The sequence below is a fragment of the Pecten maximus genome, chromosome 9 (genome assembly GCF_902652985.1).
Source record: "Pecten maximus chromosome 9, xPecMax1.1, whole genome shotgun sequence".
NCBI classification, from domain to species: domain Eukaryota; kingdom Metazoa; phylum Mollusca; class Bivalvia; order Pectinida; family Pectinidae; genus Pecten; species Pecten maximus.
The window spans coordinates 25,593,237-25,617,313 of NC_047023.1; the positions used below are offsets into that span (position 1 = coordinate 25,593,237).

The 24,077-nt window shown below is 30.5% G+C and overlaps 1 protein-coding gene across 2 annotated transcripts in view; it reads left to right on the top strand.

The window, feature by feature from the left end:
- LOC117335220 overlaps positions 1-24,077 on the top strand; it is a 48,131-nt gene that overhangs the window by 18,094 nt on the left and 5,960 nt on the right. For both annotated transcript variants that reach the window (XM_033895206.1, XM_033895207.1), the window contains exons 6-9: positions 14,525-14,745; positions 19,285-19,459; positions 19,778-19,947; positions 21,894-22,001. In XM_033895206.1, the coding sequence (XP_033751097.1) occupies positions 14,525-14,745; positions 19,285-19,459; positions 19,778-19,947; positions 21,894-22,001 (674 nt within the window). The remainder of the gene's footprint in view (positions 1-14,524; positions 14,746-19,284; positions 19,460-19,777; positions 19,948-21,893; positions 22,002-24,077) is intronic.

The window sequence follows — 24,077 nt, forward strand, 5'->3', positions numbered from 1 at the left end:
TCCCACGTGCCGATAAGACAAATAAATCCCGCCTTTTCTGCTAGAACCGCGGGATTATTTGATTATTGGAATAAGGTTTGAAGAACAAGCATCAAGACACAGGTAAATTGCATACGATCACATATAGACATAGAACACGGAACAGTTACACAAATATAGTAGGTATAAACAACAAAAAATATCGTAATGTTGTAAAAATGATCCCCCTCGGCCGATACTTAATTCGCCGAGGGCCTATTATGATTAATAAGGAAACATCTTTGGTGGTGTACAGATGCTAAAAGTATATGAATGAATGAATGAATAAATGAATAAATAAATAAATAATATAACTTAAAAGTTTAACAGAAAAGCATCGCGGGTCGATTCGATGTGATGGCAGCGCGTGTTATGTCATGAATGTTTTTGTTATTGTTTTTTTTTTCGATATGTACATTTATATATATATATACATAATGTACAAGTATATTATGTCAACACTGGCAAGTGTGTCTACGATCACGTTAATACAGACAGGTGCTTGACCAGGTGTAGAATACGCCGATTGTGATCATGCACGGCCGAACGTCACCTTCGGGACGAGGTGACATAAACACCTCGCTTAGAGAAATGTAGCTCGTCACATACATACATGCACAAGGTACACTCACAATATTGTTTGCATGAAAGAGAACGACATAGTTTAAGAGTGGTAAATGACTGATATAGAAATTAAATTAAAGCAATAATATTTATATTTCCACTCAATTCAGACTCAATGAACCTACCACAGTTAACTCAAGTCATTTTTCAATGAACTATATCAAGTCCGGCGTAGGAATACATTTGTAGAGCTTGGACTATATTTTTTTTAATTCTTTTTCAAAAGTGATCATATTTATATGAAATCAATTCCTTTAAAACTAATATTTGTTTTAATTCGTTATTAAGTTTGTTCACGAAAGAAAGCCTTAAAGTATTTACCATATGTAGACGAAGAGTGATGACGTACATTTCGGTAAGTTCTGTGGACTTGCACAAGTCCCTTTTTGTCAAAGACAAAATATTGTACAAAAATCAAAAAAATATAAATATAAGGATTGAATAAAGTTATGTTGAGGTGTATGGGTCTTGAGACAGTTCATAAAATTTGTCTCAAGACCTATTGAGGTTTATACCCCCATACACCTCAACATAACATTATTCAATCCTTAAATCAATAATATTGATAAAAACTGTACGATGATGAAATGGCTCGGTTTTAATAGCACCATACCATTATGTACAGTAGATACAGTATGATTTATGATAAACACTAAGAAATGGTAATGATAATTTCATTTCAATCTTGTATACTCGTACATACGGTACCGACGACGATAAAGAGCCAATTCTGAAAAAGAAGAGATGGCGGATAGTTGATATTAGTCTGCTCGTCATGTTTCAAATGATATCAATAGTGGCACAACTTCAGAAAATATCAAAGTACTTACTGTTCATTTAAATATTGTATATAATGCTTATCGAATATTGTATATAAAGCTAATCAAATATTGAATATAATGCTAATCAAATATTCTATATAATGCTAATCAAATATTCTATATAATGCTAATCAAATATTAGATATAATGTTAATCGAATATTCTATGTAATGCTAATCGAATATTGTATATAATGCTTATCGAATATTGTATATAATGCTTATCGAATATTGTATATATTGCTAATCAAATATTAGATATAATGCTAATAAAATATTGGATATAATGCTCATCAAATATTGTATATAATGCTAATCAAATATTGTATATAATGTTAATCGAATATTCTATGTAATGCTAATCGAATATTCTATATAATGCTAATCGAATATTGTATACAATGTTAATTGAATATTCTATATAATGCTAATCGAATATTGTATATAATACTAGTCAAACATTCTATATAATGCTAATCAAATATTGTATATAATGCTAATCGAATATTGGATATAGTGCTAATCTAATATTGAGTATAATACTTTTCGAATATTGTATATAATTCCAATCAAATATTGGATGTAATGCTAATTGATTTTTTGTATATAATACTAATCGAATATTTGATGTAATGCTAATCGAATATTGTATATAATGCTAATCAATTATTGAATATAATGTTAACAAATATTGTATATAATGCTAATCAAATATTGGATATAATGCTAATCGAATATTGGACATAATGCTAGTCGAATGGTTGATATAATGCTAATCAAATATTGGATATAATGCTAATCAAATATTGGATATAATGCTAATCGAATGTTGTATATAATGCTAATCAAGTATTGTATATAATGGTATAGAATATTGTAAATAATGCTAATCAAATATTGGATATAATGCTAATCAAATATTGGATATAATGCTAATCAAATATTGTATATAATGCTAATCAAGTATTGTATATAATGCTAATCAAATATTCTATGTAATGCTAATCGAATATTCTATATAATGCTAATCGAATATTGTATACAATGTTAATTGAATATTCTATATAATGCTAATCGAATATTGTATATAATGGTATAGAATATTGTAAATAATGCTAATCAAATATTGAATATAATGCTAATCAAATATTGAATATAATGCTAATCAAATATTCTATATAATGCTAATCAAATATTCTATATAATGCTAATCAAATATTAGATATAATGTTAATCGAATATTCTATGTAATGCTAATCGAATATTGTATATAATGCTTATCGAATATTGTATATAATGCTTATCGAATATTGTATATATTGCTAATCAAATATTAGATATAATGCTAATAAAATATTGGATATAATGCTCATCAAATATTGTATATAATGCTAATCAAATATTGTATATAATGTTAATCGAATATTCTATGTAATGCTAATCGAATATTCTATATAATGCTAATCGAATATTGTATACAATGTTAATTGAATATTCTATATAATGCTAATCGAATATTGTATATAATACTAATCAAACATTCTATATAATGCTAATCAAATATTGTATATAATGCTAATCGAATATTGGATATAGTGCTAATCTAATATTGAGTATAATACTTTTCGAATATTGTATATAATTCCAATCAAATATTGGATGTAATGCTAATTGATTTTTTGTATATAATACTAATCGAATATTTGATGTAATGCTAATCGAATATTGTATATAATGCTAATCAATTATTGAATATAATGTTAACAAATATTGTATATAATGCTAATCAAATATTGGATATAATGCTAATCGAATATTGGACATAATGCTAGTCGAATGGTTGATATAATGCTAATCAAATATTGGATATAATGCTAATCAAATATTGGATATAATGCTAATCGAATGTTGTATATAATGCTAATCAAGTATTGTATATAATGGTATAGAATATTGTAAATAATGCTAATCAAATATTGGATATAATGCTAATCAAATATTGGATATAATGCTAATCAAATATTGTATATAATGCTAATCAAGTATTGTATATAATGCTAATCAAATATTCTATGTAATGCTAATCGAATATTCTATATAATGCTAATCGAATATTGTATACAATGTTAATTGAATATTCTATATAATGCTAATCGAATATTGTATATAATGGTATAGAATATTGTAAATAATGCTAATCAAATATTGAATATAATGCTAATCAAATATTCTATATAATGCTAATCAAATATTCTATATAATGCTAATCAAATATTAGATATAATGTTAATCGAATATTCTATGTAATGCTAATCGAATATTGTATATAATGCTTATCGAATATTGTATATAATGCTTATCGAATATTGTATATATTGCTAATCAAATATTAGATATAATGCTAATAAAATATTGGATATAATGCTCATCAAATATTGTATATAATGCTAATCAAATATTGTATATAATGTTAATCGAATATTCTATGTAATGCTAATCGAATATTCTATATAATGCTAATCGAATATTGTATACAATGTTAATTGAATATTCTATATAATGCTAATCGAATATTGTATATAATACTAATCAAACATTCTATATAATGCTAATCAAATATTGTATATAATGCTAATCGAATATTGGATATAGTGCTAATCTAATATTGAGTATAATACTTTTCGAATATTGTATATAATTCCAATCAAATATTGGATGTAATGCTAATTGATTTTTTGTATATAATACTAATCGAATATTTGATGTAATGCTAATCGAATATTGTATATAATGCTAATCAATTATTGAATATAATGTTAACAAATATTGTATATAATGCTAATCAAATATTGGATATAATGCTAATCGAATATTGGACATAATGCTAGTCGAATGGTGGATATAATGCTAATCAAATATTGGATATAATGCTAATCAAATATTGGATATAATGCTAATCGAATGTTGTATATAATGCTAATCAAGTATTGTATATAATGGTATAGAATATTGTAAATAATGCTAATCAAATATTGGATATAATGCTAATCAAATATTGGATATAATGCTAATCAAATATTGTATATAATGCTAATCAAATATTGGATATAATGCTAATCAAATATCGTATATAATGCTAATCAAGTATTGTATATAATGCTAATCAAATATTGTATATAATGGTATAGGATATTGTAAATAATGCTAATCAAATATTGGATATAATGCTAATAAAATTTTTGGATATAATGTTAATCGAATATTCTATGTAATGCTAATCGAATATTCTATATAATGCTAATCGAATATTGTATACAATGTTAATTGAATATTCTCTATAATGCTAATCGAATATTGTATATAATACTAATCAAACATTCTATATAATGCTAATCAAATATTGTATATAATGCTAATCGAATATTGGATATAGTGCTAATCTAATATTGAGTATAATACTTTTCGAATATTGTATATAATTCCAATCAAATATTGGATGTAATGCTAATTGATTTTTTGTATGTAATACTAATCGAATATTTGATGTAATGCTAATCGAATATTGTATATAATGCTAATCAATTATTGAATATAATGTTAACACATATTGTATATAATGCTAATCAAATATTGGATATAATGCTAATCGAATATTGGACATAATGCTAGTCGAATGGTGGATATAATGCTAATCAAATATTGGATATAATGCTAATCGAATGTTGTATATAATGCTAATCAAGTATTGTATATAATGGTATAGAATATTGTAAATAATGCTTATCAAATATTGGATATAATGCTAATCAAATATTGGATATAATGCTAATCAAATATTGTATATAATGCTAATCAAATATTGGATATAATGCTAATCAAATATCGTATATAATGCTAATCAAGTATTGTATATAATGCTAATCAAATATTGTATATAATGGTATAGGATATTGTAAATAATGCTAATCAAATATTGGATATAATGCTAATAAAATTTTTGGATATAATGTTAATCGAATATTCTATGTAATGCTAATCGAATATTCTATATAATGCTAATCGAATATTGTATACAATGTTAATTGAATATTCTATATAATGCTAATCGAATATTGTATATAATACTAATCAAACATTCTATATAATGCTAATCAAATATTGTATATAATGCTAATCGAATATTGGATATAGTGCTAATCTAATATTGAGTATAATACTTTTCGAATATTGTATATAATTCCAATCAAATATTGGATGTAATGCTAATTGATTTTTTGTATATAATACTAATCGAATATTTGATGTAATGCTAATCGAATATTGTATATAATGCTAATCAATTATTGAATATAATGTTAACAAATATTGTATATAATGCTAATCAAATATTGGATATAATGCTAATCGAATATTGGACATAATGCTAGTCGAATGGTGGATATAATGCTAATCAAATATTGGATATAATGCTAATCAAATATTGGATATAATGCTAATCGAATGTTGTATATAATGCTAATCAAGTATTGTATATAATGGTATAGAATATTGTAAATAATGCTAATCAAATATTGGATATAATGCTAATCAAATATTGGATATAATGCTAATCAAATATTGTATATAATGCTAATCAAGTATTGTATATAATGCTAATCAAATATTGTATATAATGGTATAGAATATTGTAAATAATGCTAATCAAATATTGGATATAATGCTAATCAAATTTTTGGATATAATTCTACTAAAATATTAGATATTATGCTACTAAAATAGTTGATATAATGCTAATCAAAAATTGTTTACAGTGTATAATACTAATCAAATAGTTGTTATAATGCTAATCGAATATTGTATATAATGCATATAGAATATTGTATATAATGCTGATCAAATATTGGATATAATGCTAATCAAATATTGTATATAATGCTAATCAAGTATTGTATATAATGCTAATCAAATATTGTATATAATGGTATAGAATATTGTAAATAATGCTAATCAAATATTGGATATAATGCTAATAAAATTTTTGGATATAATTCTACTAAAATATTAGATATTATGCTACTAAAATAGTTGATATAATGCTAATCAAAAATTGTTTACAGTGTATAATACTAATCAAATAGTTGTTATAATGCTAATCGAATATTGTATATAATGCATATAGAATATTGTATATAATGCTGATCAAATATTGGATATAATGCTAATCAAATATTTGTTATGATGCTTATCGAATATTGGATATAATGCTAATAGAATATTGTATATAAAGCTTATCGAATATTGTATATAATGCTAATCTAATATTGTGTATATTGCTAATCGAATATTCTATGTAATACTAATCGAATATTGAATATAATACTAATAAAATATTGTATATAATGCTAATCAAATATTGTATATAATGCTAATCGAATGTTGTATATAATGCTAATCAAATATTAGATATAATGCTAATCGAATATTGTATATAAAGCTTATCGAATATTGTATATAATGCTAATCAACTATCGTACATGCATACAAAGCTAATGGAATATTTTATATAGTTCCTTCATTCGCCTCTTAGGAATCAACGTTTTAGTCGCTTTGTTTGCATCACTGACAGGTTCTAGAGGGACGAAACAGCTTTTTGTTTTCCCCTAACATGACTGACAGTCATACATGGACAAAAACGCTGTTTGTTGTCTCTGACATCACTGACATATCTTAGAAGGACGAAACAGGTGTATGATGTCCCTGACCTCACCGACGAGTCCTAGATGGACAAATATCTGCTTGGTAGTTTAATTCATTTTACTTCTACTGTATCTAGTTCTCTATTAGTATATTATATTGTCAGATGTCAAATTATCTGCTATCGCCATGGTTTCAAGACGCAATTGCGAACACAAAGACAACATTTATAAAATAGAATCGCTCTTAACTTGGCGAAGAACGAGAACATTGTTATACACAGTGAAATAGCACCGGTAACTAAATGATAAGCAGAACCAGTTGTGTGGTCACCATTCGGTGATATCTCCACCAAAAAGTTAACCTTCCTCTAATGCATGTACTTTGATATATCAATGTTAGGAAAATGATAGTCAATTAGCTATGGAATCCTGATGTAAAAAAAGTACCAATGTAATGGAAGCTACTGTTCAGGCTGGTGTTAAGATCATGCTATAATATCGGAAATGATTCGTAATGGTAAAATGTTTTTAAAGAAAACTATCATGGTTTTCAGGATTAACTTTAATCTAATTAACGTAAATTATTTCCCGCCAGTTATTTCAATAACCTCAGCCCACAATGTTTTCTTGATGATCGCACTCTCTAGTTCATATCATTAATGCCAAGAATATCAAGATAAAAATGTAAGCATTTAGTTATACCGAATAGAAACTTCTTGGAACAGGTTATAGTTTCAACATAATTGATACTGTAGGGAGTTTTGTGCGGATTTTGAATATTTTTCATATTAGATCTTTGTTCTGGTATCAACTTCCGGTGTAATCTGCTTAATTTAAGGAAGTCCCTTGACTCCAAACTTTGGAAAACACAATCGAATTTAAGGTGAAAACTTAGTTAAGCATTGTTTCCTAAATTATTTCTGTATGGAAAACAAAAGTTAAGGAATCTCCTTAGGTTTAGGGATATTGATCAAACCGAGGCCAGGTAGATTGAACAAATAAGCTATTTCAAGAGTGCATTTAGCTCATTTCTAATACCAATTAAATACACACGTTCAAGTGTTTTTTTCCCTTGAGATGTCATAAAATGGGCCCTGTGGTAGCACATTTGCCTTTTACCAAGGTTCTTTCCACAAAGGCCGTTGGGGTTAAGGTGTCCCGAAACTGTATCACTAACCCTCCACCTCTGGGTTGCGAGTTCGAAACTCACGTGGGGCAGTTACCCGGTACTGACCGTGGGCCTGTGGTTTTTCTCCGGATACTCCGCCTTTCCTCCACCTCCAAAATCAGGCACGTCCTTAAATTACCGTCTGTTAATAGGACGTTCAACAAGACAAACCAAACCAAACTTTCCACAATAAGACCTCTCGCGCTCTTCAATCTGGGCCAACAAGAGTGATTATTATAGGTTGACACAACTTGTTTTCCATTTAATGTAAAAAAAAAAAATAAGGTTTTGAAAATGAAAGTATCATTACGAGAATAATATTTTTTTGCATTATCAATGCATGGTAACTGGCAGTACAAAGGTTAAATGGTTAACTATACGGCTGATAGGAATGTATTAGATGAGACAAGTATTGCATGCTGTCATAATTTATTACAAAGTAGATCCTTTCTAGAAACTCAAATATTTTTGAATTTATAAGAACTGAAAATATGTCGATATGATGATTAACAATAAATATATTACATGACGAGTTGTTATGACTCCCTGCCGGAAGGTTCGTTTCACCTGGATGATAAAAGACCTTTAATTGTTACCTGTATAATAAAAAAAAAAAAATTCAAATATGACATAGCGCCTGTTTGTATACATTAATCATGTGAGAAATGAGTCGACACAGCTATATTGTGTTATGACACTACCGTTCTAACCCTGCCGCATTTGATCCGTTACGACAGACATACATTCTTTGTTTTACACAATATTTATATTCCAGTCAATCAGGATATAAATACACACACTTTATATAAATATAATTTTGCTACTGTTTGTTACAAGAATATCGATCACCAAAGATGCGCCTGCTCGTAAATACTCTCCATATTTTAATAAAAGGTAGTTAGCGTAGCTAATACACGTTCTATATAAACCTCCGTACCTGTATACGCCTGACGTATGTTTTCGTTACATCCTGAACTCTCTGGGCCATTTGTTACTAGACAGTCGGGCACTGGGCATGAGGGTTACTGTGCTCCACATATCGTTCCTGGCTGTCCTCATAAGCGGTAATGTATAACATGTTTCATATGAACATTCTTCATCTGTTTGATATAGATTATGTTTTTTCACACATAAGTTGAATTTAGTCGATTAATGATTAAATATTTCTGTTATATCACTGGAATAATACATGAAATGTCAGAACAGGATGTGCTCATTTATAAATTTGTCAAGGATAAGGATCAGATTTGAAGTATACAAACCTTAATTGAAAACACACTGCAATTTTACAAAATAGCATAAATAAATCAGCATATATACACGAATGTTGTCCGTGTCAAAATAATTTGTGATTCTAACATTAAGATTTGCATTGATTTAGTTAATTGAATATCAAAATTATTAATGATATAACAAGGATATGTCTTTAGTAAGTTAGCCTTAAATGTGTAATTCCAATATAATTGTTTTCGTTTATTACTGAAATAATGACAGTTACCTTATAAATCAACATTAAATGTTGACACACTGACCCTTGATGGCATGTACGGATCTCACTAAGTTGCACCTGGTGTCACAGAGCGCAACGAATTCCACGAAAGACAATTAAATGTACAGATGTACATGCTTGTATACAATGTAACAAACTTATGTTTGCTCATCTTTGATGTATTGTAGTGACTTAACTATATTGCCTAGTACGTTGTCTAACGAACGTCTAAATGGTATATATACCTACAGTAGCTGTAGTCGTCGTTACAATGACAAAGATGATGGTTTATATCATAAGAAATCTTACCTTACCTGAGATATTGTACATAGAAACGTTTACCTGCACGCGGTCATACCGAGGTGTGGTCCTGTGGTTGTCAAACTCTACTCAAAAGCTTACTTATTGTTTAACAATGAGTTATTTAATTTCGTTCTCTCTTTATAAATCAGTAGTTACTGACGTTTCTACGACGTAAATAATACGACTATGTTTGTCACAGTCAAAATATTTTCTTATCTACATACATCATTTATTATATTAAAAAAACAAGACGTTATATTTTCCACAATAAAACTGTGCAAACTGTAACGCCTTCTTTTTTATTATCTGGTTTATATATAGGGAATATTGAATGGTTTCCCGTGTAATATAACATATATTTCACGAGTTTGACAGAATATCGATATTTTCGAGTTTCTTATAGATTCTACTTCAAATCAAAATTAAAAGCATCGAAAAATTTAAAGTGTCAAAAAGTGCGGGAATCAATAATGACGTCTTCTCTTTGTGACGTTGTATACTGGAGGAATAAGTCCTTGTTTGATGATATGAATACCTGGATCGCAATGTACACATATTAAAAATATTCATCACAGTACAACGTCGACAGGAATATATATATATGTCGATACACAAGCTTTTTTAAGATAACGATACATTTTTGTGTTATTATACATATGTTTGACTGATCAGGGATAAACTAGTATTCGTTTATTGGTAACTAAGTTATCATTTCGTGTGTCAGACCCGTTTGTTTGAAGGTAACTAAGTTATCATTTCGTGTGTCAGACCCGTTTGTTTGAAGGTAACTAAGTTATTACTTTGTGTGTCAGACCCGTTTGTTTGAAGGTAACTAAGTTATCACTTCGTGTGTCAGACCCGTTTGTTTGAAGGTAACTAAGTTATTACTTTGTGTGTCAGACCCGCTTGTTTGAAGGTAACTAAGTTATTACTTTGGGTGTCAGACCCGTTTGTTTGAAGGTAACTAAGTTATTACTTTGTGTGTCAGACCCGTTTGTTTGAAGGTAACTAAGTTATTACTTCGTGTGTCAGACCCGTTTGTTTGAAGGTAACTAAGTTATTACTTCGTGTGTCAGACCCGTTTGTTTGAAGGTATTTAAGTTATTACTTTGTGTGTCAGACCCGTTTGTTTGAAGGTAACTAAGTTATTACTTTGTGTGTCAGACCCGTTTGTTTGAAGGTAACTAAGTTATTACTTTGTGTGTCAGACCCGTTTGTTTGAAGGTAACTAAGTTATCATTTCGTGTGTCAGACCCGTTTGTTTGAAGGTAACTAAGTTATTACTTTGTGTGTCAGACCCGCTTGTTTGAAGGTAACTAAGTTATCACTTTGTGTGTCAGACCCGTTTGTTTGAAGGTAACTAAGTTATTACTTTGTGTGTCAGACCCGTTTGTTTGAAGGTAACTAAGTTATCACTTTGTGTGTCAGACCCGTTTGTTTGAAGGTAACTAAGTTATCACTTTGTGTGTCAGACCCGTTTGTTTGAAGGTAACTAAGTTATTACTTTGTGTGTCAGACCCGTTTGTTTGAAGGTAACTAAGTTATTACTTTGTGTGTCAGACCCGTTTGTTTGAAGGTAACTAAGTTATCACTTTGTGTGTCAGACCCGTTTGTTTGAAGGTAACTAAGTTATTACTTTGTGTGTCAGACCCGTTTGTTTGAAGGTAACTAAGTTATTACTTTGTGTGTCAGACCCGTTTGTTTGAAGGTAACTAAGTTATTACTTTGTGTGTCAGACCCGTTTGTTTGAAGGTAACTAAGTTATTACTTTGTGTGTCAGACCCGTTTGTTTGAAGGTAACTAAGTTATTACTTTGTGTGTCAGACCCGTTTGTTTCAAGGTAACGAAGTTATCATTTCGTGTGTCAGACCCGTTTGTTTGAAGGTAAATAAGTCACTTTGTGTGTCAGACCCGTTTGTTTGTAGGTAAATAAGTTAGTTTGTGTGTCAGACCCGTTTGTTTGTAGGTAAATAAGTTAGTTTGTGTGTCAGACCCGTTTGTTTGTAGGTAAATAAGTTAGTTTGTGTGTCAGACCCGTTTGTTTGTAGGTAAATAAGTTAGTTTGTGTGTCAGACCCGTTTGTTTGAAGGTAACTAAGTTATCATTTCGTGTGTCAGACCCGTTTGTTTGAAGGTAACTAAGTTATTACTTTGTGTGTCAGACCCGTTTGTTTGAAGGTAACTAAGTTATCACTTTGTGTGTCAGACCCGTTTGTTTGAAGGTAACTAAGTTATTACTTTGTGTGTCAGACCCGTTTGTTTGAAGGTAACTAAGTTATTACTTTGTGTGTCAGACCCGTTTGTTTGAAGGTAACTAAGTTATTACTTTGTGTGTCAGACCCGTTTGTTTGAAGGTAACTAAGTTATTACTTTGTGTGTCAGACCCGTTTGTTTGAAGGTAACTAAGTTATTACTTTGTGTGTCAGACCCGTTTGTTTCAAGGTAACGAAGTTATCATTTCGTGTGTCAGACCCGTTTGTTTGAAGGTAAATAAGTCACTTTGTGTGTCAGACCCGTTTGTTTGTAGGTAAGTAAGTTAGTTTGTGTGTCAGACCCGTTTGTTTGTAGGTAAATAAGTTAGTTTGTGTGTCAGACCCGTTTGTTTGAAAGTAATTGAATCTTTACTGTGGGTGTCAGACCCGTTTGTTTGAAGGTAACTCAGTTATTACTTTGTCAGACCCGTATGTTTGAAAGTAACTAAGTTCATCGTCGGTTGGGGAAGAAGGGATGTTACTATCAAGAAACAGAAACAAATATTAGCCTCTGGGGAATTGAAATCATCATGCTTATCATATAACTTAGTTGTAAGTTGTCACTGCTCGTTCTAGTGTGAGCTTGAGGTAAGCGACTGATTTTGAAGAATCTTAAGTGTCATTTGATTTCAATGTTTTATGGTATATCCCATTGGCATAGTCAATGTTTTAATGAAAAAAACACATCTTCAGTATATTAGTACGTAGCGTCTTTACAAGGTCTCGGTTACCTGCTGTGATAAGTTTATATGTATATATAATCAGCTTCATATGGAAATAAAACGTTGTCCAAGAACGGGCACAATTCATTACCATGGACAGGGGCACAATCCAAACTACTAGAACTACAAAACAATGCTGCATTTGAAACAAAATTAATCAACCTATCGTTATAGTTGTTTCTGAACTTTATACATTTTACTTCCTATTCAGAACGTATACAACAATGCGTATTCATGTATGGGTCAGAAATACTCTATGTTATTTCGTAAATCATTATCTAGATATTGAGAACAAAAATTGTATATAACATCTTATAAGTTTAGGCTGTGAGTGCATGTATGATATCTTTCGTGCGAGAATTCACATATTGTCCTTGGGAATAACCCCCGTGGCTATGGTAGTCCAACTTGGTAATAAATGAAAGGTAGATAAAGTAGTACTAAACTAGCGCTATTTTTAGCGCTGCTAACTTTGATCTAGGTATATATTACGGCAAACTATGACATTTATATAATTGATATATCTAGAAAATAATGTATAATAATAGCAGAAAATACCAACACTAAAACCAAACCGTTACTCAAAATCGAAAAACCAAAAAAACAAAAAACAAAAAAAACGATGAAATATAGATTTGTATTAAGACCTTTGGAAATGTACAAAGAGAATACTAATAACTATTCCGTGAATATATGTTCTCTGTTTCATCGACGGAATCGACATGTAAATCTAGATTACATCTTACTTCGTATCTGGCAAGAAAATAGCCTATTTCAAAATGACATCATAATGTTGATTTAAAAAACATCGTCTTTAACAACGCCTTTAAGGAAAATCTCAATCAGCACTATCATTCTAATTAGTGTAATGGACGTATCACCAGTTCAAAACCATAATTAGGGCAAAATCGAATATATATTGTTATTGAGGCAGAAGACACTTACCCTCTAGGAACGCATGGTCTTATTCCTTTATGCTTTTACGAGGGGGTATTTTGATTTCAATGTATCGATTTCTAGTTCGAGTTATGGCTTAGCTGCAGTATTTTATTTTCTTTATTATGTCTTTATTTTTGTTGGTATTTTAGTTTCCTGGTATAGAATTTGAGTTAGAATTATAGTTTAGCTATAATGTCTATATTTTTGTTGGTGTTTTAGTTTCCTGGTATAGAATTTGAGTTCGAATTATAGTTTAGCTATAATGTCTATATTTGTGTTGGTATTTTAATTTCGTTGTATCGAGTTAGAATTTAAGGTTAGCTATTACGTCAATATTTTCTGATATTTCAGTTTAGCTCTGAATACTTTCAGTTCTTTCATTTCAATACATGCGAACGAATTCAATGTAGGACATTATTTTTGTCCTTTATAAGACGTCAGTACTTTCTTTTAATTTACAAATGAATACACATATATAAATATGTGCATTGCAGGGGAGACACAATGGAACCAAATGGCCAGAGATACGTTGAAAGAGGCCCTACAGGCAAAAAACAACATGAATGTAGCCAAGAATGTAATATTATTTATCGGTGACGGGATGGGAGTCTCCACTGTCACCGCAGCTAGGATATACAAGGGCCAAAGAATGGGGAACCTAGGCGAGGAAACGGTCCTCTCGTTCGAAAAGTTTCCACATGTTGCTCTTTCTAAGGTAATGTATACTTATGTGTGTGCATGGTATTAAACATTATATCTGTACATAATGTATGTACATTATCTCTGTACATTATATCTGTACATTATATCTGTACATTATATCTATACATTATATCTGTACATTATATCTGTACATTGTATCTGTACATTATATCTGTACATAATGTATGTACATTATATCTGTACATTATATCTGTACATTATATCTGTACATTATATCTGTACATAATGTATGTACCTTATATCTGTACATTATATCTGTACATTATATCTGTACATTATATCTGTACATTATATCTGTACATAATGTATGTACATTATATCTGTACATTATATCTGTACATTATATCTGTACATTATATATGTACATAATGTATGTACATTATATATGTACATTATATCTGTACATTATATCTGTACATAATGTATGTACATTATATCTGTACATTATATCTGTACATTATATCTGTACATTATATCTGTACATAATGTATGTACATTATATCTGTACATTATATCTGTACATTATATCTATATCTGTACATTATATCTGTACATTATATCTGTACATTATATTTGTACATTGTATCTGTACATTATATCAGTACATTATATCTGTACATTACATTTGTATATCTGTAAATTATATCTGTACATTGTATCTGTACATTGTATCTGTACATTATATCTGTACATTATATCTGTACATTGTATCTGTACATTATATCTGTACATTATCTCGGTACATTATATCTGTACATTATATCTGTACATTATATCTGTACATAATGTATGTACATTATATCTGTACATTATATCTGTACATAATGTATGTACATTATATCTGTACATTATATCTGTACATTATATCTGTACATAATGTATGTACATTATATCTGTACATTATATCTATACATTATATCTGTACATAATGTATGTACATTATATCTGTACATAATGTATGTACATTTTATCTGTACATTATATCTGTACATTATATCTGTACATTATATCTGTACATTATATATGTACATTATATCTGTACATTATATCTGTACATTATATCTGTACATTGCATCTGTACATTATATCTGTACATGATATCTGTACATTATATATGTACATTATATCTGTACATTATACCTGTACATGATATCTATACATTATATCTGTACATTAAATGTATACATTATATCTTTACATTATATCTGTACATTATATCTGTACATTATATCTGTACATTATATCTGTACATTACATTTGTATATCTGTACATTATATCTGTACATTATATCTATACATTATATCTGTACATTATATCTGTACATTGTATCTGTACATTATATCTGTACATTATATCAGTACATTATATCTGTACATTACATTTGTATATCTGTACATTATATCTGTACATTGTATCTGTACATTGTATCTGTACATTGTATCTGTACATTATATCTGTACATTTTTCTGTACATTGCATCTGTACATTATATCTGTACATGATATCTGTACATTATATCTGTACATTATACCTGTACATTATATCTATACATTATATCTGTACATTATATCTGTACATTATATTTGTACATTGTATCTGTACATTGTATCTGTACATTATATCTGTACATTGTATCTGTACATTATATTTGTACATTATCTTTGTACATTATGTCTGTACATTATATCTGTAAATTATATCTGTACATTATCTTTGTACATTATATCTGTTCATTGTATCTGTACATTATATCTGTACATTATCTCTGTACATTATATCTGTACATTATATCTGTACATTATATCTGTACATTATATCTATACATTATATCTGTACATTATATCTGTACATTATATCTGTACATTACATTTGTACATTATATCTGTACATTATATCTATACATTGTATCTATACATTATATCTGTACATTATATATGTACATTATATATGTACATTATATATGTACATTATATTTGTACATTGTATCTGTACATTGTATCTGTACATTATATCTGTACATTGTATCTGTACATTATCTTTGTACATTATATCTGTACATTATATCTGTACATTATCTTTGTACATTATATCTGTTCATTGTATCTGTACATTATATCTGTACATTATCTCTGTACATTATATCTGTACATTATATCTGTACATTATATCTGTACATTATATCTATACATTATATCTGTACATTATATCTGTACATTACATTTGTACATTATATCTGTACATTATATCTATACATTGTATCTATACATTATATCTGTACATTATATCTATACATTATATCTGTACATTATATCTGTACATTATATCTGTACATTACATTTGTACATTATATCTGTACATTATATCTATACATTGTATCTATACATTATATCTGTACATTATATCTGTACATTATATATGTACATTATATCTGTACATTATATCTGTACATTATATCTGTACATTATATCTATACATTATATATGTATATTATATCTGTACATTATACCTGTATATTATGTCTGTAAATTGTATCTGTACATTACGTCTGTATATTGCATTATGTAAATCTGTATTTTGCGTCTGTACATTGCGTCTGTGCAGGGCCCGCGGTGGCCGAGTGGTTAAGGTGTCCCGACACTTATCATTAGTCCTCCACCTCTGGGTTGCGTGTTCGAAACCCACGTGGGGCAGTTGCCTGGTACTGTCTGCAGGCCGGTGGTTTTTCTCCGGGTTCTCCGGCTTTCCTCCACCTCCAAAACCTGGCACGTCCTTAAATGACCCTGGCTGTTAATGGGACGTTAAACAAAATAAACCAAATCCAGTATCTGTACATTATATCTGTACATCACATTTGTAATTAAATTTTTCACCGTATATGTACATTTTGTCTGTACATTATATCTATGCATAATTTCTGTTCATTATACCGGTACATTACGTAAGTATATTTCATCTGTTGATTATATCTGTAAATGTCCCCTGTATTTGATATATGTTTCATTTTTTCTGTACATTGTTTAAGGATTGTACCTCATTTTGACTGCGTATACGATGGTATGTCTGTAGTTGGCAACGGGCATTTCCTATAGTTAGTGCGTTAGCGTTCCATAGGATATATTGGTTGCCAACTGCGGGCATACTACTGTATACGCAGTATAGAGTTACATTCCTGATATTTACATTAAATAAATCGATTAAATACAGTACGAAGGAAACAAATTCAGGGCTTGTTGCGACGTTTATAAAGTTTTACTGTAGCTCTGAGTGCTTGGATAATATAGCTCCAGTGAACCAACGTAAAGACACCACTATTGTTAACAAAATTAAAAGAAACAACTCAACATTTTTGTTTAATACCCTTTACGTTTTTAATTTATTGACATATTCACAATCCGTAATTTCCGTCTCAGATTAACTATGGTTGCTAAGCGTATTGGCACAGATTTAGTAGTCACGTGGTCAAATGTTCTCTTGGAATTGTACGCTTCACCCATTACTTCGTGGAAAAGTTAAAAGAAAAACAAAAAAACATTCCCGCAATTTTATGTTTAGTTTTTGACAAAATACTCACATTACGTTAGCTTTTTGAGCAGAGATGATTGAGTAACAGGAGAAAACGCTAAAACTGCGTTGATCAGTCCTTTCCAAATGGCGCCGTCTACTTGACGTTCAGATAACGTCACAAATAGACGACGTCGTGATTATGTTACTAATTCCCGTGCTAATTAATACGCTGGCCTTTTTTTCACTGAGTATACGCTTATTTGTTCGCAGTCAGAGTTTACGAAGCTGAAGTAGGGAGAGATGTAAATATATCTGTATATTACATTTGTACGAACAGCTTATACCATCATGGAGAATGAGTCTTTATTGCATTTTTGTCAGTTGAATATAGAAATTCATCAGACTAATAAAACTTATGTTTTCGCTGCATTGATGAGCAGTAATAATATAAGATTTTGCAGTGAAAATGTAAGTTTTTTGTTTTTGAGCATTCAGACGAACCCTTGTATTCACCTCTTTGAAACTTGCCGATTTTTTTCAATCGAAGCAAAGATAGATAGATTGGTTATTTTGCCGATTTCTGTAATATTCAGACTAGTCTTTGACAAAATACTCACTTAATGTTAGCTATTCATGCAGATTCTCCGATAACAGCAAAAAACGCTTAAATTGCGTTGATAAGTCCTTTCAGAATGGCGCCGTCAAGTTGACGTGGAGTAACGTCACAAAGAGATGACGTCATGAATTCCCGCACTTATTGACACCAATAAAAAAATGAATGTTTTGCCGTTTAATATGACATATTTCACTCGTATGACAGAACATTTCGATATTTTTCACTCGTGAATTATAGGTTATATTAAACGGGAACCCCATACATTAAATATCCTCTATGAACACAATGGTATGGTTCGGAAGAATCCAAAATTGTAATTCCATTTAAATGGAACTCATTCATACAGGTATGTTTACCCATTGTGCCTGATTTCATATATAGTTTCATCTTAACGCATGCAATGATTTTAGATTTACTCTGTTGACCGACAAACACCGGATTCGGCAGCAACAGCCACTGCCCTGATGTGTGGGGTAAAGACTAACAATGGAGTGCTGGGGGTCAAGGAGACAGTTCAAAAGGAAAACTGTGGGGCGACAGCCGGTCAGGAAGTGAAGTCGATATTAAAGCATTTCATAGCTGCAGGTAAGAAATGGTGTCAAGAACAAATGAAAGAGAATACCTCTAAAATAATATAGTGAAAATGTTAACGTGTGAAATACCAGGTATCCGATAAATGTATGTTGGGGATTTCTACATGTGCACTTAGTTTTCCTGTAGACGCCATTCAAAAGGATTATTTTCAACAATTTATATCGATGATGTCTAACGTGTTTGCTTTTTCCAGTAACCTCGTTTCCACAATGTATTTATATTATTAAATATAATTTTATATATTTCCCATCATCAATGATCTGCTTGTCTATATCTCGATCAGATGAAAGTTCAGTTTTATAACGACAGGACGCAGTACTGGGATAGTGACTACATCTAGAGTGACTCACGCCACACCTGCCGCTGCCTACGCCCACAGTGCCTCGCGGGACTGGGAAGGGGACGCTCTTATGACGTCAGTCACAGGAGGGTGTAAGGATATAGCTTACCAACTGGTGTACGACAATAATGACATACAGGTAGGTTTGATATGACAATGACGTCATACAAGTGTAATTGTTATTACATAGACGTCATAAGTTAGGTTTGATATATTGTAAAAATGACGTCATACAAGAAGGTTTGATATAACAGTGACGTCATTCAGGTAGGTTTGAAATAAAAGTGACGTCATACTGGTAGGTAAATTTATTCAAATTCAAATTCTTTATTGACTGTAGGCCATAAGGCCCACAAGTACATATTATAAACAAAACAATACATGATCATGGCATAGAACAGCAATGCTACAGTGCAAATACAAAGCGGAGTACGGATTAAAGATATAAATATATTACAGCTGACGCCACAAGCTAGGTTATATATGACATCATTGTGACAAGGCAGTTTGACATTACAGTGACGTCACAAGGTAGGTTTGTTATAACAGTGACGTCATACAGGTAGGTCTGATATAACAGTGACGTCATACAGGCAGATTTATTATTACAGTTGACGCCACAAGCTAGGTAAGATATGACATCAGTGTGACAAGGTAGTTTGATATGACATCATTTTGACAAGGAAGTTTGCTATTACAGTGACGTCACAAGGTAAGTTTGTTATAACAGTGACATACAGGCAGGTTTATTATTACAGCTGACGCCATAAGCTAGGTTAGATATGACATCGTTTTGACAAGGTACAGTAGTTTGATATTACAATGACGTCATACAGGTAGGTTTGATTGAACAGTGACGTCATACAGGTAGGTTTGATTGAACAGTGACGTAATACAGGCAGATTTATACTTACAGTTGACGCCACAAGCTAGGTAAGATATGACATCAGTTTGACAAGGTAGTTTGATATGACATCATTTTGACAAGGTACAGTAGTTTGATATTACAGTGACGTCACAAGGTAGGTTAGATATGACAGTGACGTCATACGAGTACAGGGCCAGGAGTCGTTACTGAAGCAGAAGGCATTAATCCTGCCATACTAATTTACAACACGAATGACAATGAGAAACAGTTTCCACGGATGCACTCTTTATCCTGCATAATGAAGTAAATTGTTTGTGATGCTCGTTGAAATGCTTGATGGTTCCGTGGTCATTTTTGGGAACGTGACATTTGCTGAATTCGACTTAAGATTACACAAGGGGTGCCGTCAGTTAAGAAGACGATTACCCTTGCGAAATAACTGGTCTTATTAGTTTTTCTCGGGTTTCCATGTAAATCTGTATTACAAATGTAATCTTTTCCCCTGTTTTAGGTTAACCACATACATGTTTATCTGATTTCTAACAACCAAGACGCAAATGTAGATCTTGTTTACAAAAATAACAAAAAATGCCTCTAATTTGTTTCCTTTTTCCTTTTTTTTTATCATAGACAAATTTCCAATGAATTAGCAAAACACGATAAAATCATTAGACAATACCTATAAAGTGGAACTTTTGCTGGGATGCATTATAGTTAAAAGGTTTAGTTAGTATGGATAAATTTCAAAAACTATCTTGCAACACATTTCCCAGTTCCATTCTTGTTTGCAGTGGAATGTATATCTATGTCTTTGCAACACTACTATCTAATAGTTATGATACTGTACAATTGTTACATTTCACCGGGCTAATGTTTTGGTGTTATTTCGGTCGGAATTAATCAGAGAGCATTTAATTTCGCGCAACCATACCTTGTAGAAATTCTGCAGTGAAGACTTCAATGCATTTATTTGTACTTAATATATATAAATATTAGATAAATATCTTTTTTAGCGCTGTATTGAATAACAGAGAATAAAGCGAAGCTTAATCCCCGCGAATATTACCAAAGACACAGTAGTATTTCCATATATGTCTCTGAATATAGAAACATGTGTTACGATGTCAGAGCGTAATACCTAATGCCATTTGATAGTTTAAATAAAGACAACCAGTACAATGTGTACTTTGATAGCCTAAGGCTGTTTACTTTGATAGGTTGTGCTGGGCGGAGGTAGAGGTCCATTTCTGCCGAGTAGTAAAGTCGACCCAGAAACACAGAAAGTAGGATGGACCCACAGGAGGGACGGTCACGATCTGATAGAGGTCAGTAAACTTGTCACTCCGGAAGTACTCTGTATTTTAACGCTCTTCGCTCTGAAAACTAACCGCTAAATTATTAATGCTTTAATTACAGTTTCGTTATATGTTACTGTGGCCGCGCAAATTCATCACTGCGCTTTTTTGTTTCAATTCATGTTTTCACCAAACTTTGGATGAGCCAAACTAAATACGTTAATACTATTGCATTCATTTTTGAACACTAGGAGCCAAGGTTGTTTGCGTATCAGGAAACATAGACAATTGACATTATAACTTTCCATTGTCAATTGACAAGATAACTTCCTAGGGACCAACCAACCAATTGTTTTCCCATAGACTTTAGTGTTAACGTTTTGGAGTATTTCATTAAAATTCCTGAATTCAATATGACAATTATGGTTTATAACAAAAGTTTAGTGTCTGATATAACACCTAATAATAATAATAAAAAAAAGTTTGGTCCTTCAGCTCAAATTTTCTCCAGGGTAGCCATTTTGAAAATCGGCGAATTTCGCAGTGAAAATTCTCAAAAATCTTAAATGTTTACCTGTTAATTATTATAACCTGAACTTTTGGGAAAAAATCAATCGGAATTACGAAATTAATATCAACATTTTTTATTGATAGTTGCCTATCAGACTACATATCTATTTTCTCGTTTCATATCATACTGGCCAATCAGTGGCTGCCAGATATTTTATCCTTGACTCAACTTTCTATACACAGTGGCTGTTTCAAAAATATATTTTTTTCAATTGGTTGGTTGTTACCTATATTGTTGAATGATTTTATAACTTTCTATTGTCGATTTTCATTATAACTTTCTATTGTCAATTGACATTTTAACTTTCTATTGTCAATTGACATTTTAACTTTCGATCGTCAATTGACATTTTAACTTTCTATCGCCCATTCACATTTTAACTTTCTACATTCAATTGACATTTTAACTTTCTATCGTATTGAAGGAGTCAAAAAGGGGAGCTAAGAATCCCAGACGACTTTACCTGTTATAGTTGGTGTATGATAATGAAACATTTCAAAGCATATTTTTAATATTAATTCCAAAAATCAATATTTCGGAAAAAGAATCCTCTTTGAGAAGTTCCTTCGGTAGTAAGATGTTCCATTTTACCATTAGTAGGTTATGTTATGGAAGTATGGATGTTCTAAAAGTGACTAATTAGCCTGTACATCTATCAGCCATTAAACATCGGTTTGATCATCCTTCTGTTAGGTACAATGTACTACAAACTTCTTGGTACAATGTACTACAAACTCCTAGATACATTGTACTACAAACTCCTGGGTACAATGTACTACAAACTCCTAGATACAATGTACTACAAACTCCTGGGTACAATGTACTACAAACTCCTAGATGCAATGTACTACAAACTTCTTGATACAATGTACTACAAACTTCTTGGTACAATGTTTTACAAACTCCTAGGTACATTGTACTACAAACTCCTAGATGCAATGTACTACAAACTTCTTGGTACAATGTACTACAAACTTCTTGGTACAATGTACTACAAACTTTCTACATTCAATGGTACAATGTACTACAAACTTTCTACATTCAATAGACATTTTAACTTTCTATCGTCAATTGACATTTTAACTTTCTACATTCAATTGACATTTTAACTTTCTACATTCAATTGACATTTTAACTTTCTACATTCAATTGACATTTTAACTTTCTACATTCAATTGACATTTTAACTTTCTACATTCAGTTGACATTTTAACTTTCTACATTCAGTTGACATTTTAACTTTCTACATTCAATTGACATTTTAACTTTCTACATTCAATTGACATTTTAACTTTCTACATTCAGTTGACATTTTAACTTTGTACATTCAATTAGCATTTTAACTTTCTATTGTAAATTAGCATTATCACCTTCTATTGTTGAGTTCCATAACATCTTTCTATTGTCAATTATTGTTCTTCATAGACATTAATTTTTTTTTTCTGTTTGTGAAAAATGATACACAATTGCTTTAGCCCCGGTGGGATGTATTATTGTAAAAATATTCATTCATGGTCGCCGGGGAATGAAAGTCT